A 13192-nucleotide genomic window follows, 5' to 3' on the forward strand; every position below is an offset into this window, starting at 1 on the left:
AAAATGTAAGTGTGACGTGTGGGACCTTTTGTGGGAGGTACATGGTAATGTCACAAGCTAACTTCCAATACGATAATACATGTGGAAGGGCTTTCCAGTGATACGTAGCCGCGGTGGCCATGCCCAGGAATGGCGACAGCAGAGGGCTAAGCAGAGGGGTAGAAGCCCCGGCCCAGGCCGCCCGCCACCCTCTCGGCAGATGGGAACGCAGCCCCCAGCTCCGCAGATTGGACAGCGCGCAGACACCGCCCGCAGGGACGTGAGGATGGAGGCCGGTTGACAAGCACACGGAGTGAAACACGGCCCCCACCCCACCAACCCAGCCGCGCCTCCCCGGCGCAAGCAGGCGCGTGCACGCACGCACGTCTCCCGCCCGTCGCTCACTCAGGCTCTATTGCGCATGTCTGGGAAAAGGAGCGGCGATTGACAGGTTGGCCCAGGCCGGAGCCGAGCGGAGGGGCTCCTCCCGGCCTGGCGGGTAGACGCGGGCCGCGCGTGCGTCACTTCCGCTGGGGCGGGACAGAGCTATGGGGGTGGCGCCCCGGCCGCTGCTCCTCTGTTTGTGTTGGAAGCTCAGCTGATGCGGGTCGGCCAGTGTGGACGTCAGTGCGGGACAGAGGCGCGTCGCCGCTGCCGCCCAAGTAGTTGCGGCCTGCATCCCGGTGAGTGGCGGCGGGGGGACAGAGGCGGGACGATAGGTTAGAGAAGAGGGCAGGCTCCTGGTCTCCCCGGGCACTTGTCTGGCCCTTCTTAACTGCCCTCGGAGGGCACTTGCAGGGTAAGAGAGCGGGGAGACGCCCGGCTTCGAGGAGGTCCCGGGACCACGGTTCCAAGAGGCAGCCGGGCACCGGAAGGAGCCGCGGACCCGGGGCTGATTGGTGCGCCGTGCCCGCCCCCGCCGCCCCCCATCCCCCACGGGTTTTGCTGGCCTGGACCCGCAAGCTGTTTTGGTTTCTTGGTCCCGCCCCGCGCTTTCTGTCCCACCCCCACTATTCCCAGCCCGGTTACCCCGAGTGTGTTTGGCTGCCCCTGAACTGTAGGGTTCTCCAGCAGTTCCGTGGTGACTGTCAAAACTGTTTCCCTATTCTACATCGTCCTCCACTCTTAGTGCACCGGGTCATTCTGCTGCGTGATGTTTTAGTTACCAGCGGTTTCTTTTTAACCCCACCCGCATTTAAGTGCCTCCCTCCCTCCACTGTTGGTGCTTCAGCAGGTTCAGGTGTGTGCTTTTTCAAAGATGAAGCTGTGTGAATCATTGTGTTGCAGTGTTCTCTGTCATTGTCATTTCTGTCATCATGCTGGGAGGAACCTGGTTTCTACGCCTAATACAATGATAACTTAAAGAAAAGTGGTGACTTCTAGGGGAAACATAGAAGAAGTGTCCATAAGGGACTATCTTCTTTAAAATGGTGTTTTTACTTCCAGTAACAGTTGCATCTGGTTCTTGCATATAGTCCTGGTTGCTGAGATTTTAGACTGACAAAAGTATGCTTCATTGTGCTGAGGAAATGCTGTTAAAACAGTGAAATAGAATTTTTAAATCCCAGAGTTAAAAAAAAATGTATTAAACTGTGAGCCGAGAATTGATGCCTCTTATGAGGCAGTTGTTTCCAAATCCATTGTAGTTATCTTGTTAAATTGCGCGATTTACTTGTACTTTCATTATAAGAACATGTTCTTATTTCATAATTTCTATTATCAAACTTTTTCTCAATGTTGATATTGCTTTTCTATTTCTTAGATCTATATTAAAATCTTGAGAGAGTGTCTTTATAGTGAAGTTGAGGGAAAAGATCAGTTGACTAGTTGATGTAATTAATTTGCATCACTTGCAAAGTTGATAAAAATACAGCTTGTACTGAGTTGTTCTTTTGCTCAGTAATCACAAAGGAATTGTGCTGAAGGGTACATATTGCCTCACTTGTGGAACACATATTTGTGAAAAGGTCAGTTAGAACTCTTAGCCTTGGACACCTTTCTGTCATGTCATGTCTTAGTTATAATCTTTCTCTCCCATGTTATATATTTTACTTTGTTCATTATCCAGTTCTTTTAAGAACTTGCTGTTGTATTGGTTTCCATGACCCTGATTTTTTCAGGATATCTTTTCACCTGTGTTGTTTTGTTTTCTGGGAAGACTTCTTCTAACTCTGGATGTCAGTCAAGGCTCTACCCTTGTTCTTCTTTCTAAAGAAACCAGAGTTTTAAAATTTCAAATCCAAGGAATACTTTCGTAGGTCCATGAGTCCTGAAATGTTATGGAAAATATAGTATATATATGCAAATAACCATTTTTCAAGGAAGAGGAGGTGTGATCCCCAAATTCTTAGGAATTATTACTATAAACCTTTGTGTGTGTGTGCGCGCGCGCGCACGTGTGTGTAAAACCAGTCTTAGGTTTTTAGTTGTCATTGTGCTGGTAACTCCAGACATAAACCACAGCCTGTGTTCCTATAGTACATCTCCATTTAAATGTCCCATGTTACTTCATCCAAGAGATTTTTCTTTCATATTAAATTGGTCCCCTTCCCAGTCATCTCATATTCACAAATGGTATTCTCTGTGTGTGTCTGAATAAAAACTTGAGTTGTTTTGACTACTTCTCCTTACCCCATTCTTCCCTGTTACCAAGTCCCGTGTTTTGCTCTTTCCCCACTTTCAAAGTGTGGCTCAAAATAATGCTTTCTCCAGTACAGTAGCATTACCTTAATTCAAACCCTTGTCACTTTATGCCTGCATTATTGCAATAACTAAGGGAAGTCCTGTGTAGATTCATTCTTTCTATCCTCAGCTGAGCCTCCACCTAGGAATTCCCTTATTTCCTCAAGTTAAAACACAGTTGCATTCCCTAGAGGTTGGTCTAAACCTCCCTATTGTATTTATTCCTCCACTGTATTTATACTACCCTATAAATAGGTACCCTAGTCTTCTCTGCTCTTTTCTCAGTAGATGATGGCACCTACATTCTTCTCTTTATCATTTTGCAGTCTAACTTTTGTTCCAGCGGAATTTACTCTCAAAACTATTTATGTGCATTTACTGGTGTGATTTGGGAGCAGTTAAATTAAGCGTGTTGATTTTGATAGTTTTCTATGTTTATTAATTTTTGCTTGATAATTGTTTCTAAGAGGTGTATTAAATATTATGATCATGAAATTGTCTAGTCTTCCTGTAATTGTTCCTTTTTTTTTTTTTTTTTTTTTTTTTGCTTTATATACTGTATTTCAGTGCCTTGTTGTTAGGTGTATTCATAATTGGTCATGAGAATTATGTCATTGGAAAGAAACAATGCAGACCCATTACCATAGTCTAGGCTTGTATAGCTTTGTCTTCTGCTTGACTATTGGGCCCATTTTTCCACCATTTTCCCTGTTTTTTACTTACCTTCAACTTCCTGGTTGTTCTTCTAGTCTTGAGTAGACAGAGCTCATTACTGTCTCCAGTATATATTTTACTTTGTTCATTATGCACTTCTTTTAAGAACTTGCTGTTGTATTGGTTTCCATGACCCTGATTTTTTCAGGATATCTTTTCACCTGTGCTGTTTTGTTTTCTGAGAAGACTTCTTCTAACTCTGGATGTCAGTCAAGGCTCTACCCTTGTTCTTGGTTGCTTTTTCCTTTGTCTTGAATGCTTTTTCCCCAGATTTTCTTACTTAATTCAGGTCTCCAGTAAAATGTCAACTCAGTTCTTCTCTTGGTCATGTCAAGTAAAATAGCCCGTTTGCCCTGAGTTTTGGAAGTATCTTTTCATGGTAGTTTTTTGTTGCTGTTGTTTAAAGATTTATTTATTTGTAAGAGAGAGAGCAAGCTTGAGCACACATGCTTGAGAGCAGGAGAGGGGCAGAGAGAGGGGGAGAGAGAATCTCAAGTAGACTCCCAGCTCAGTGCGGATCTCAGACTCTGAGATCAAGACCTGAGCTGAAACCAAGAGTCAGAAACTCAATGGACTGAGCCACCCAGGCACCCCCTTTCATGGTACTTTTAGTTGATTCTACTGAACCCCTTTGGGGTTCACCAGCTCTGACTAGTTTTCATTTGCTTAGGGTCTGTGCACCATTCAAGGCAATGTGACTGAAGAAGATCCAGGCTTGTGATTTCTCAACTATGGATTTACCACTATTGGGGTGGTTTTTTTATTGTAATAAAAACAAGTATTATAAAATTTACCTCTACCTAAAATTGTTTAAGTATGTGGTTCTGTGGCATTAAGTACATTCACATTGTTGTAAAATAGATCTCCAGTACTTTTTCATCTTGTGGAACTGAAACTCTGTGCCCATTAAACAACCCCTTTTGCCCCATTCCCCCACCCCTAGAAACCACCATTGTGTTTTCTATAGCTATGATTTTGAATACTCTAGATACTTTATGTAAGTGGAATCATACAGTATTTGTCCTTTTGTGACTGGCTTATTTTACTTAAAATAATGTCCTTAGAATTCATCCCTGTTGTAACATGTGACAGGATTTCCATCCTTTTAAAGGCTGAATAATATTCCATTGTAGATAAATACCACATTTTGTTTATCTCTTTTTCTGTCCATGGACATTTGTTTCCACCTCTGCTATTGTGTGCTTCTATGGACACAGGTGTACAAATACCTCTTGGAGACCCTGCTTTCAATTCCTTCAGATATATACCCAGAAGTAGGGTTGCTAGATCATATGGTATTTGTATTTTTAATATTTTGAGGAACCACAATACTATTTTCCGTAGCAGCTGTTCCATTTTACAATCCCACCTACAGTGCACAAGGGTTCCAACTTCTCCACTTCTCTGCCAACGCTTGTTATTTTCTGTTTGTTTTTAATCATAGTCATCCTAATGAGTCTGAAGTGATATCTCATTTGGTTTTGATTTGCATTTCTCTGAGGATCAGTGATGTTGAGCATCTTTTCATATGCTTGTTGGCCATTTGTTTATCCTCTTTGGAGAAATGTCTGTCCAAGTTCTTTGCCCATTTTTTTAATTGGGTTATTTGGTTTTTTTGTTGTTGAGTTGTGGGAGTCCATTATTGGTTTTGAGCATAGCTTTTTATTCCACAAGTACTTTAATTGTATTTTATCAAATATTTCTGTGTTGGGGATTATGGGGCTTTTATGTTAATTCAGCTTATTCATTGACCATAAGTCTGAGGAATTCAGAAAAGCTGGGAAGGCAGATAGGTTGGTTTCTTTTCTCTCTGCCTCTCTGTAAAATTGGGTATTTTAAAATAATACATTCACATGCGATTTAGAAAGATTTTAGTTCAGACTATAATCTGAACAGTCATGGTGGGTTCTGGGTTTCTATCTTTCTCAGTCCTGTCCTGTTTCATTCTGTCAGAGATTTGCTGGAATCCTCTTTCTAGTGTCATTCCTTTGCTTAAAATACTCCATTGACAGTCTGATCTCCGATCTCCTTGGCAAGATTTGTAAGAGCCTTCATAATCTGGCCCAAAACCATCTTTGCAATATCATCTTCTACTTCTCCCTCATTATTCTCATTACTCTCTCGAGGTCTTGGCGTGAAACTAGACTGCTTGCAATTTTTGATCATACTGTGTGTGCTTACTTAAATGCATTTTTGTCTTTGTGTTTATTTTTTTCCCCCACTATCTAAAATTCTCTCCTTTTCTCAACTTTCCACTTGAATTCTTTTTTAACTTTGTCCACTTTTTAGTGTCTTTATTTTTTGGACTTACCTGGGTATCCACTCTCACCATTTGCATGACACCGTCTGTTAAAATGTTCTAAACCATTTGCTTTTTCTTCTTTTTTGTTTGCTTTTTCTAATTATAAAAGTAATACCTGCTCATTGTAAAAAATACAATACAAAAGGAAAAAGAAAAAGCCCCTCTCCTTATTCTCTTTTGATCCCCTCCTTGGTTCACAAGAATAAACAAACTAGTGCTTACCCTTTCAGAATCTGTGTGTGTGTGCATGTGTGTGTGCACGCGCCATGTGTGGACAGCCACGCATTTAAACTGCATGTATAGGTTTTGCTGTCTTTCGTTACCTAACATCTACCTGTTTACCTCTTTGTATCTCCACATGTGTATTGTGCATGTAGTATTGCAGCTGGCCTTTTTCACTGTAGTACATATAAAGGATATGCAGATCTAGTTTCCTTTAACTGCTACAGAATATTATATGGTAACCCATTCTGCTGTATGTATGTGCCATAATTTATTGAGCCATCCCTTGCTAGAAGACCTTTAGAGTTGTTTTTCGTTGCTTTATTATTCCAAGCAGTGCATTAGGGAATGTGTATATATACTTTTGCACTCTTATACAAGTATTTCTGTAGGATTCTTAATAGAGTTTTAATAGTGGAATTGTTGATCAAAAAATATGTGCCTTTAAAATTGTGATAGATAGTAGATAGATAGATAGTATTTAGTATTTAGTATTACTTACTGTCAAATAGCCCTATGTGTCCCATTTCTCCAGCCCATTATTAATACTGGATATTATCAACCATTTACATTTTTACCTATTGAAAGAACAAAATATGTTTTAGTTGGTATTTTTCTTTGATGTGGTGAAGGGTGTTTTCATAATTTTACTGTTTGTATTTCTTCATCTAATTCTCCATAAACTGGCCTGTTAATGTCCTTTGCCTATTTTTCCATTAGATTAATCTTTCTTATTATATTATGATTATGAACCCCTTGTCTGTTAGATGTGGCACATAGCTTCTTCTAGTCAGACTTCTTTGATTTAATAAACACAACTAGATAGTGAAATGTTTTTTTGCATGGCTATCTGTAGCTCTAGATTGAAAGTTCCTTCGTATCCTGTTTGTCTTTGTGATCTCAGCATCCAGCACCATGTCTGTGTAGATTAAATATTCTGTAAATGGTTTGCAATAGACGAGGTAGTATAAGACTTGAGTCTTTCAAAGAACTCAAAGTCTAGTGTCACATAAACTAATCCAGACTTTGACAAGGAAGAAAAACAACATAGTATCTAAATTGCATATTTAGTTATGTGTTGTAGGAAAACTTATGTATTTGGTAGCTTCTCTAAATTTGTTCTTAGAAACATCCTACTACTCACTTTCTTTTTTCACTGAATTCTGTACTGAAAAATGAATTGTTTGCTGTGAGCTTAAAAGTCAAATCTACATTATCCCTAATGAAAATACGTTATTCTGTCTTCTTTTGAGACAAGTTGCTGAGTTTAGTTCAAGTAGAAGTGTATTTTATCTTATACCCAGTTTAAATTTTACCTTGAATCCTAATTTTTTTTTTTCTTGCTATTTCAGGTAAGACCATGAATTATGGCATTTCTTAAATGAAGCATTCAGGAATGAAGTGAAAATCATAACATATAGAAAATAAATGATTTTTAAGTTATGTCTATTAATTTGACTATAGATATATATTATATTTACCTCCTTAGTAATGCAAGAAGTCTTTGTGGGAAGCAGAGAAGCAAGCAACTGCATTTCTTATGCTCACCTAAACATTATTGGAGGATAAGCCACGTCAGTCTACAAAGAGGTTTTCATACAAGCAAAATAAGATGTAAATTGACCAAAAGTGAAGCCCATTCTTGCAGCAAGCATTGTTACTTTCCAAGCCACCATGGTTTACATATTGGAATTTTGAAACTTAGCACTTCTACTCCGAAGGGACTTCCAAAAGTGAGCATTCGTATGTCCCGTATTAAAAGTACTTTGAACTCTGTTTCAAAGGCTGTTTTTGGCACTCAGAATGAAATGATCTCACGTTTAGCTCAATTTAAGCCAAGTTCTCGAATATTAAGAAAAGTATCAGATAGTGGCTGGTTAAAACAGACAGGCATTAAACAAGCCATCAAATCTCTGAAAAAATACAGTGACAAATCAGTAGAAAAGGGTTCTTTTTCAGAAAGTCATATTCTAGATAAAGATGAAGATATAGGTAAACAAAGCCTTTTTCGTTACACAAGTAGTATAACCACAAGATTTGGAGAGTCATTCTACTTTTTATCAAAGCATATTAATTCATACTTCAAACGGGAGGAAAGAATGTCTCAAAAAAAGGAAAATAAACATTTCCAGGACAAACTTGAAGATAAAAAGATTGAAGAAGAGAAATCGAGCTCTCCAGATCCTGGCGTCCTGACTGATAAGCTAGATTCAGAATCTTCTTTATATTCTGTGGACAAGCCTGCAAGTGCCAGTGGGACACCTGAGGCTCTTCCACTTTCTACTAAACAAAGTATTGCTAACTTTCTTTCTCGTCCCACCGAAGGTGTCCAAGCTTTAGTAGGTGGTTATATTGGTGGACTTGTCCCCAAATTAAAGTATGATTCAAAGAGTCAGCCAGAAGAACAGGAAGAGGCTGTTAAAGCTGAGCAACCCGTCAGCAAAGACAAAAATGCAGAGGAGAAGAAGCAGTTATCTCTTCAGCGAGAAAAGGCAAGTCGTTATCAGTGTCGCTTGACATTTTAATTTTGGTCAAATGCATAAATTTCATTTCCCTATGGGACCTAAGAAACTTAATCACGTGTTGGTATTACTAGAGAAGTTTCGCATTCTAATCATATACATTTTAATATGTCTTTGTAGATTATTGCAAGAGTGAGTATTGATAACAGAACTCGGGCATTAGTTCAGGCATTGAGAAGAACAGCTGACCCAAAGCTCTGCATTAACAGGGTTGAAGAATTGACTTTTCATCTTCTAGAATTTCCTGAAGGAAAAGGAGTGGCTGTCAAGGTAATTCTAATTTATTTAATCTGGTTTTGTCTTGGAATAAAAATACTAATACACTTTTTAAAATGGAGAAGGCAATACCTTTCATTTTTTTATTTAAATATTTTTATGGTTTTTATCATACACATGATGTGTCATAGAGTCAGTAATTGCCCCACTTATTCTGTTATATATATTATGCTAAACACTCTTTTATTCTGTGATGATAAATTATGCTATTGATACTGCTATCTATACTTTGAGATTAAACGTTTTAAAATAGAAGATAAATCTCAGTGTGTTCATTGAATTGCCAAATAGTTGCCAAATTTTTCTTAAATGTGTTTATATAACTGCTTTTAAGACAGGAGGTGTAATTTATAAGTACAACCATTGCTAATTTTTATTTCATGATCTTTTTGTATTTGCAAGTCAACATTTTAATGATCTTAATGATAATTGGATTGATAATTATATTAATAAAATGATTAGCTTTTCTTGGCCTCAGTTTTTTCAAATATAAAGTAGTGAAGGTAATTTAGACCCATTTAAATAGACTCTTTTCAGAGAAATACTATAAAACATGATTGATATGGTTGCGTCTCTTTCCATCTGCACTGCTAAGATTATTTGTAATATTTATCAACAAATTACAAATATATAATGAACAGATTATGTTAACATTTGATTAGAGATCTGTTAATGCTTGTTTTTAACTTGCCATTCAGAAAATTTTAAGTTAACTTAGTTCATATTTATTCCATTTTTTGCAACCATCTTGCTGAACAGTTATGTCTTTAAATAAGGTTGCCTTCTTTGTATAATTGTCTGTTGTATAATTGTTTGACTCATACATCATAAAGCTAAACTTTAGAATTTCATGTTCATAAAATTGGGAATTATTTTTCATAGATATTTAATCTCTTACCTAAAAGACAAATTTTCCAAAGGTAGATATGCTTTTAAGTCTATTTAACATTTCAGGGATATACTGAAAGCAGCGATCTAAAATAGAATTGCATACTTTAAAAAAATGTTTTATTGAAATATAATACAACTTGCAGTTATTGGAATCAAGTTCAATGAATTTTTCACACTCTAAACGCATCCATGTAACCAGCACCCAGATGAAGAACACAATTTACCAGCACTTCAGAAGCCTCTCTTGTGACCCCTTCAGTCACAATCTCCCCAAATTAATTTAGATAGATTAGTTTTGGGGGTTTTTTTGTACAAACTACTGTGATGGGGTTTTTTCATTCATCATGTTGGTAGTAATCATTTACATTGTTGTGAGTAGTTATAGAACATTCATTCTTGTTGCTTTCATATTGCATGGTGTGAATGTATTACAATTTATTTATTTATTGTACTACTGATGAATTGTTGGGTACTTTCTAGTGTTAGTCTATTATGAATAGTCATGCTAGTAGAAATTTTAAGGGCTCTTTTATTTTGCTTACTGATCACGTCTAAGGACCCTTCAATACCAAGGAGTAATGTGTTGTAGGAATGTATATTCCAATCAAGTATGATTGAAAATCTGGACAGTCTTTAAAAAGTTCTTATCATTTCCCTAAATAAGCATCTCAAAAAGAATGAACTTGATAAATTAAGACTTGTTAACATGTACACTCTCATGTGAACTTTCCCAGTGAAGTTTTCATTATTTGAAAGAATTGAGCTTTTGAAAAATGCTAGAATTGTTTGCTTTAAAACATTTGTATGAATTTCACATTTTTGTGAATCATATTTATGGTGGCCAAATCAGAATGAATTGTCTTTGATAGACTTGTTTCCTCCTGTGTATATATATGTATTTGATGTGCTACATTTATGGCAGCCACATCTAGGAAATTGCCTTTGATGATTTTTTTCTTTGTTGGTGAAGGTAGTCTCCTTTCACTATTTGTTAAATAAAGAAGCAACCTTTTATTATTAAAAAAAAGGGCAGCATAAACTTTGTAAAAAATTTTTTAAAAATTAAAAAAAGAGAAAATAAGAATAACATATTTCTGCTACCCAGAGATTACCACTGTAAATGTATTAGTGTCTATTTGTATTAATCAGATTAAGCCGAGTTAATAAACAATACCAAAACCTCAGTGGCTTAACACAACAGGAGCTTATTTGTCCCTTGTGCAAAATCGCCTGGGGGTTTGGGTGACTCCAGGACAGTGAACCTCTGTGTGGTGGCTACTTTGATCTTGTTCTCGTATGTTTGCGTTCGAGGCCTCCATGATCACTCTAGTAGGGTAGGAGTTTTCAGCAGCAAGTGCTGCAGGTTTCTTCTAGTTACAACTTACTTATCCTGCGCAATTGCATTGGCCTGAGAAGTACTGTCTTCTTGTGCCTGGAAGGAGAAGCAAATTGGATATTGGTGAACATTAGTAATGTCTGCCGTGATATTTCTCTAGAAAATGTTCTGTGCATATATATAATATACCAGAATAAAGTCATTCAATATGTACTGCTTTTTAGTCTGTTTTTTATTTTGTTTTTTCAGTTTGTAATGTACACCTCTCTGTATCAGTAAATTGTCATCTCATCCTATACCCAAGTTGAAAATGTTCTTTGTGTAACTAATTGGGTCCAAATGAAGGTCCAGTCTAGACCATATTTATATATCATCTGGTTATTTCCCCTAAGTCACTTACAGCCCTGTTCCTCCTTATCCATAAAAACTAATTGAAGAGACCAGGCTGGTTATCTTGTAGAATGGCTCACTTTGTGGATTTATGTGGCTTCCTCCTCATTGGTGTTATTTGATGTATTCCTTCTTCCTTTGTATTTGCCGAACACTGGAGTATAAATATAAAGACTTGGTTGAGTTAAACATTTTTTGTTAGAGCACATTGTATATGATGCCACGTGCCTCATCTTCCATCATATCAGAACACGCATAATTGGTTGAAAAACCAAGGTTGACCACTGGATTAGGGAGATGACAGTCTGATCTTCTATTGGACATTTAGGCTAGAACCATAATCCCATCAGCCATTAACCTAATTGTTACCAGAACTAGTCATTTCATTAGGGTTGCAGAATGATAAATTTCTAATTCTGCCACTCCTTCTGCATTGTAATTGACATTCTTCTGTAAAAGTAGAGCTTTTCTTTACCAGCTAAAGCTATCTGGTTACTCAAAGACCAATTTCACAGGATAAGCAAGAAAAATGTTTAGTTTCCTTCTACTTAGTCACCAATTTTCAAAGTAAAGAGATGCTTTAAAAGCTGCCTCATTGGTGACATGAATTTTTTGGCATTTTTTTAAACTATCATTATGAACTCCTAGTTTTTCATAAATTGTGTTTCTATAATTTTTTTCCTCCCCCCTCTCTTTTTTTTGAATGCTGAATTCATCTCAACTTTGGTAGGGGCCCCAAGTTCATTTTGTGATTTTAACTTTTTATAAAAATATCATGGGCAGAAAAGTAAATGTAAGCACACAGCTCTGTGAATTTTCAAAAATTGAAAACATCTGTATAACCCTCACCCCTTTATGCCCCCTTCCATTCACTGTCTCCAAAGAGATTAGACCAGTTTTCCTGATTTTTAGCAGTCTAGATTAGTCATGCCTTTTTCTGCACGTTCTACAAATGGAATGGTACAACTTGTGCTCTTTCATATCTGTTTTTTTCACTTGACATTATTTGTAAGAACCTTCAATGTGGGGTATGGTTATGAAACATTCTCATTGTGGTGTATTCTGTGGTATGAATATAGGACGGTGTATCCATTTTACTGATGGACATTTGGATAGTTTCCAGTCTGGGAGTATTTAGGAATAGTGCTTCCAGGACGTATCTTTTGGAAAACACAGGTCTTTACTTGTTTGGGAGTGTATACCCAAGAGTAGTGGTCCTGGTCATGAAGTATACCTATTTTCATCTTAAGTAGATACTGCCAAATGGTTTTGCAAAGTGTTTATACCAATTTATACTTTCGCCAAAATTGTGTCGACCTTCTGGTGGGTTCTACTTCCTCCCCAACACTTTATCTTTTTTATTTTAGCCATTGTGTTGGATGCTTAGTGATACTAAATTGTGGCTTTAGTTTGCATTTCTCTGATAACTGTGAAGTTTAGCACCTTTTCCAGTGTTTATTGGCCATTTGTATACTTCCTTTGTGAAGTGCCTGTTCCAGGTCTTACTCATTTTTCCTTTGGGTTGACCAGCTTTTTCTTACTGATTTGGAGAATTTCTTTATATATTATGGATAAAAGTTTTTATATATATGGTGTATATTACATGTATATATTACGTATAATAGTAATATACAATAACTGTGTTTTTTGTAAATGTATTTTCCCACTCTTTGAGTTACCTTTTAACTCAGCTGGTTTCTTGGTCCTCCGTTTATAGCCCTCTGTCTGAACCAGTCCCAGTTATTCAGTCTTTAGTTTCTTCCCCAAATAAGTAAATACCTCAGGGAAGAAAGGCTGTAGTTTATGAGATCACTTCTTTTTTTAAAAAAAGATTTTATTTATTTATTTGAGAGAGAGAGCATGAGCAGAGGGGAGAGG

General features: G+C 37.4%; 1 protein-coding gene across 3 annotated transcripts in view; it reads left to right on the plus strand.

The window, feature by feature from the left end:
* Positions 1-399: 399 nt before the first annotated feature.
* PNPLA8 (patatin like domain 8, phospholipase A2) overlaps positions 400-13192 on the plus strand; it is a 43201-nt gene continuing 30408 nt past the window's right edge. The window contains exons 1-3 of one of the 3 annotated variants that reach the window (XM_078059999.1): positions 400-662; positions 7252-8391; positions 8542-8691. In XM_078059999.1, the coding sequence (XP_077916125.1) occupies positions 7342-8391; positions 8542-8691 (1200 nt within the window). In that variant the 5' untranslated portion in view covers positions 400-662; positions 7252-7341. The remainder of the gene's footprint in view (positions 663-7251; positions 8392-8541; positions 8692-13192) is intronic. The other 2 variants (XM_078059998.1, XM_036084024.2) reach the window with 2 other exon arrangements.

This window comes from Halichoerus grypus, chromosome 12 (assembly GCF_964656455.1).
Source record: "Halichoerus grypus chromosome 12, mHalGry1.hap1.1, whole genome shotgun sequence".
NCBI lineage: Eukaryota > Metazoa > Chordata > Mammalia > Carnivora > Phocidae > Halichoerus > Halichoerus grypus.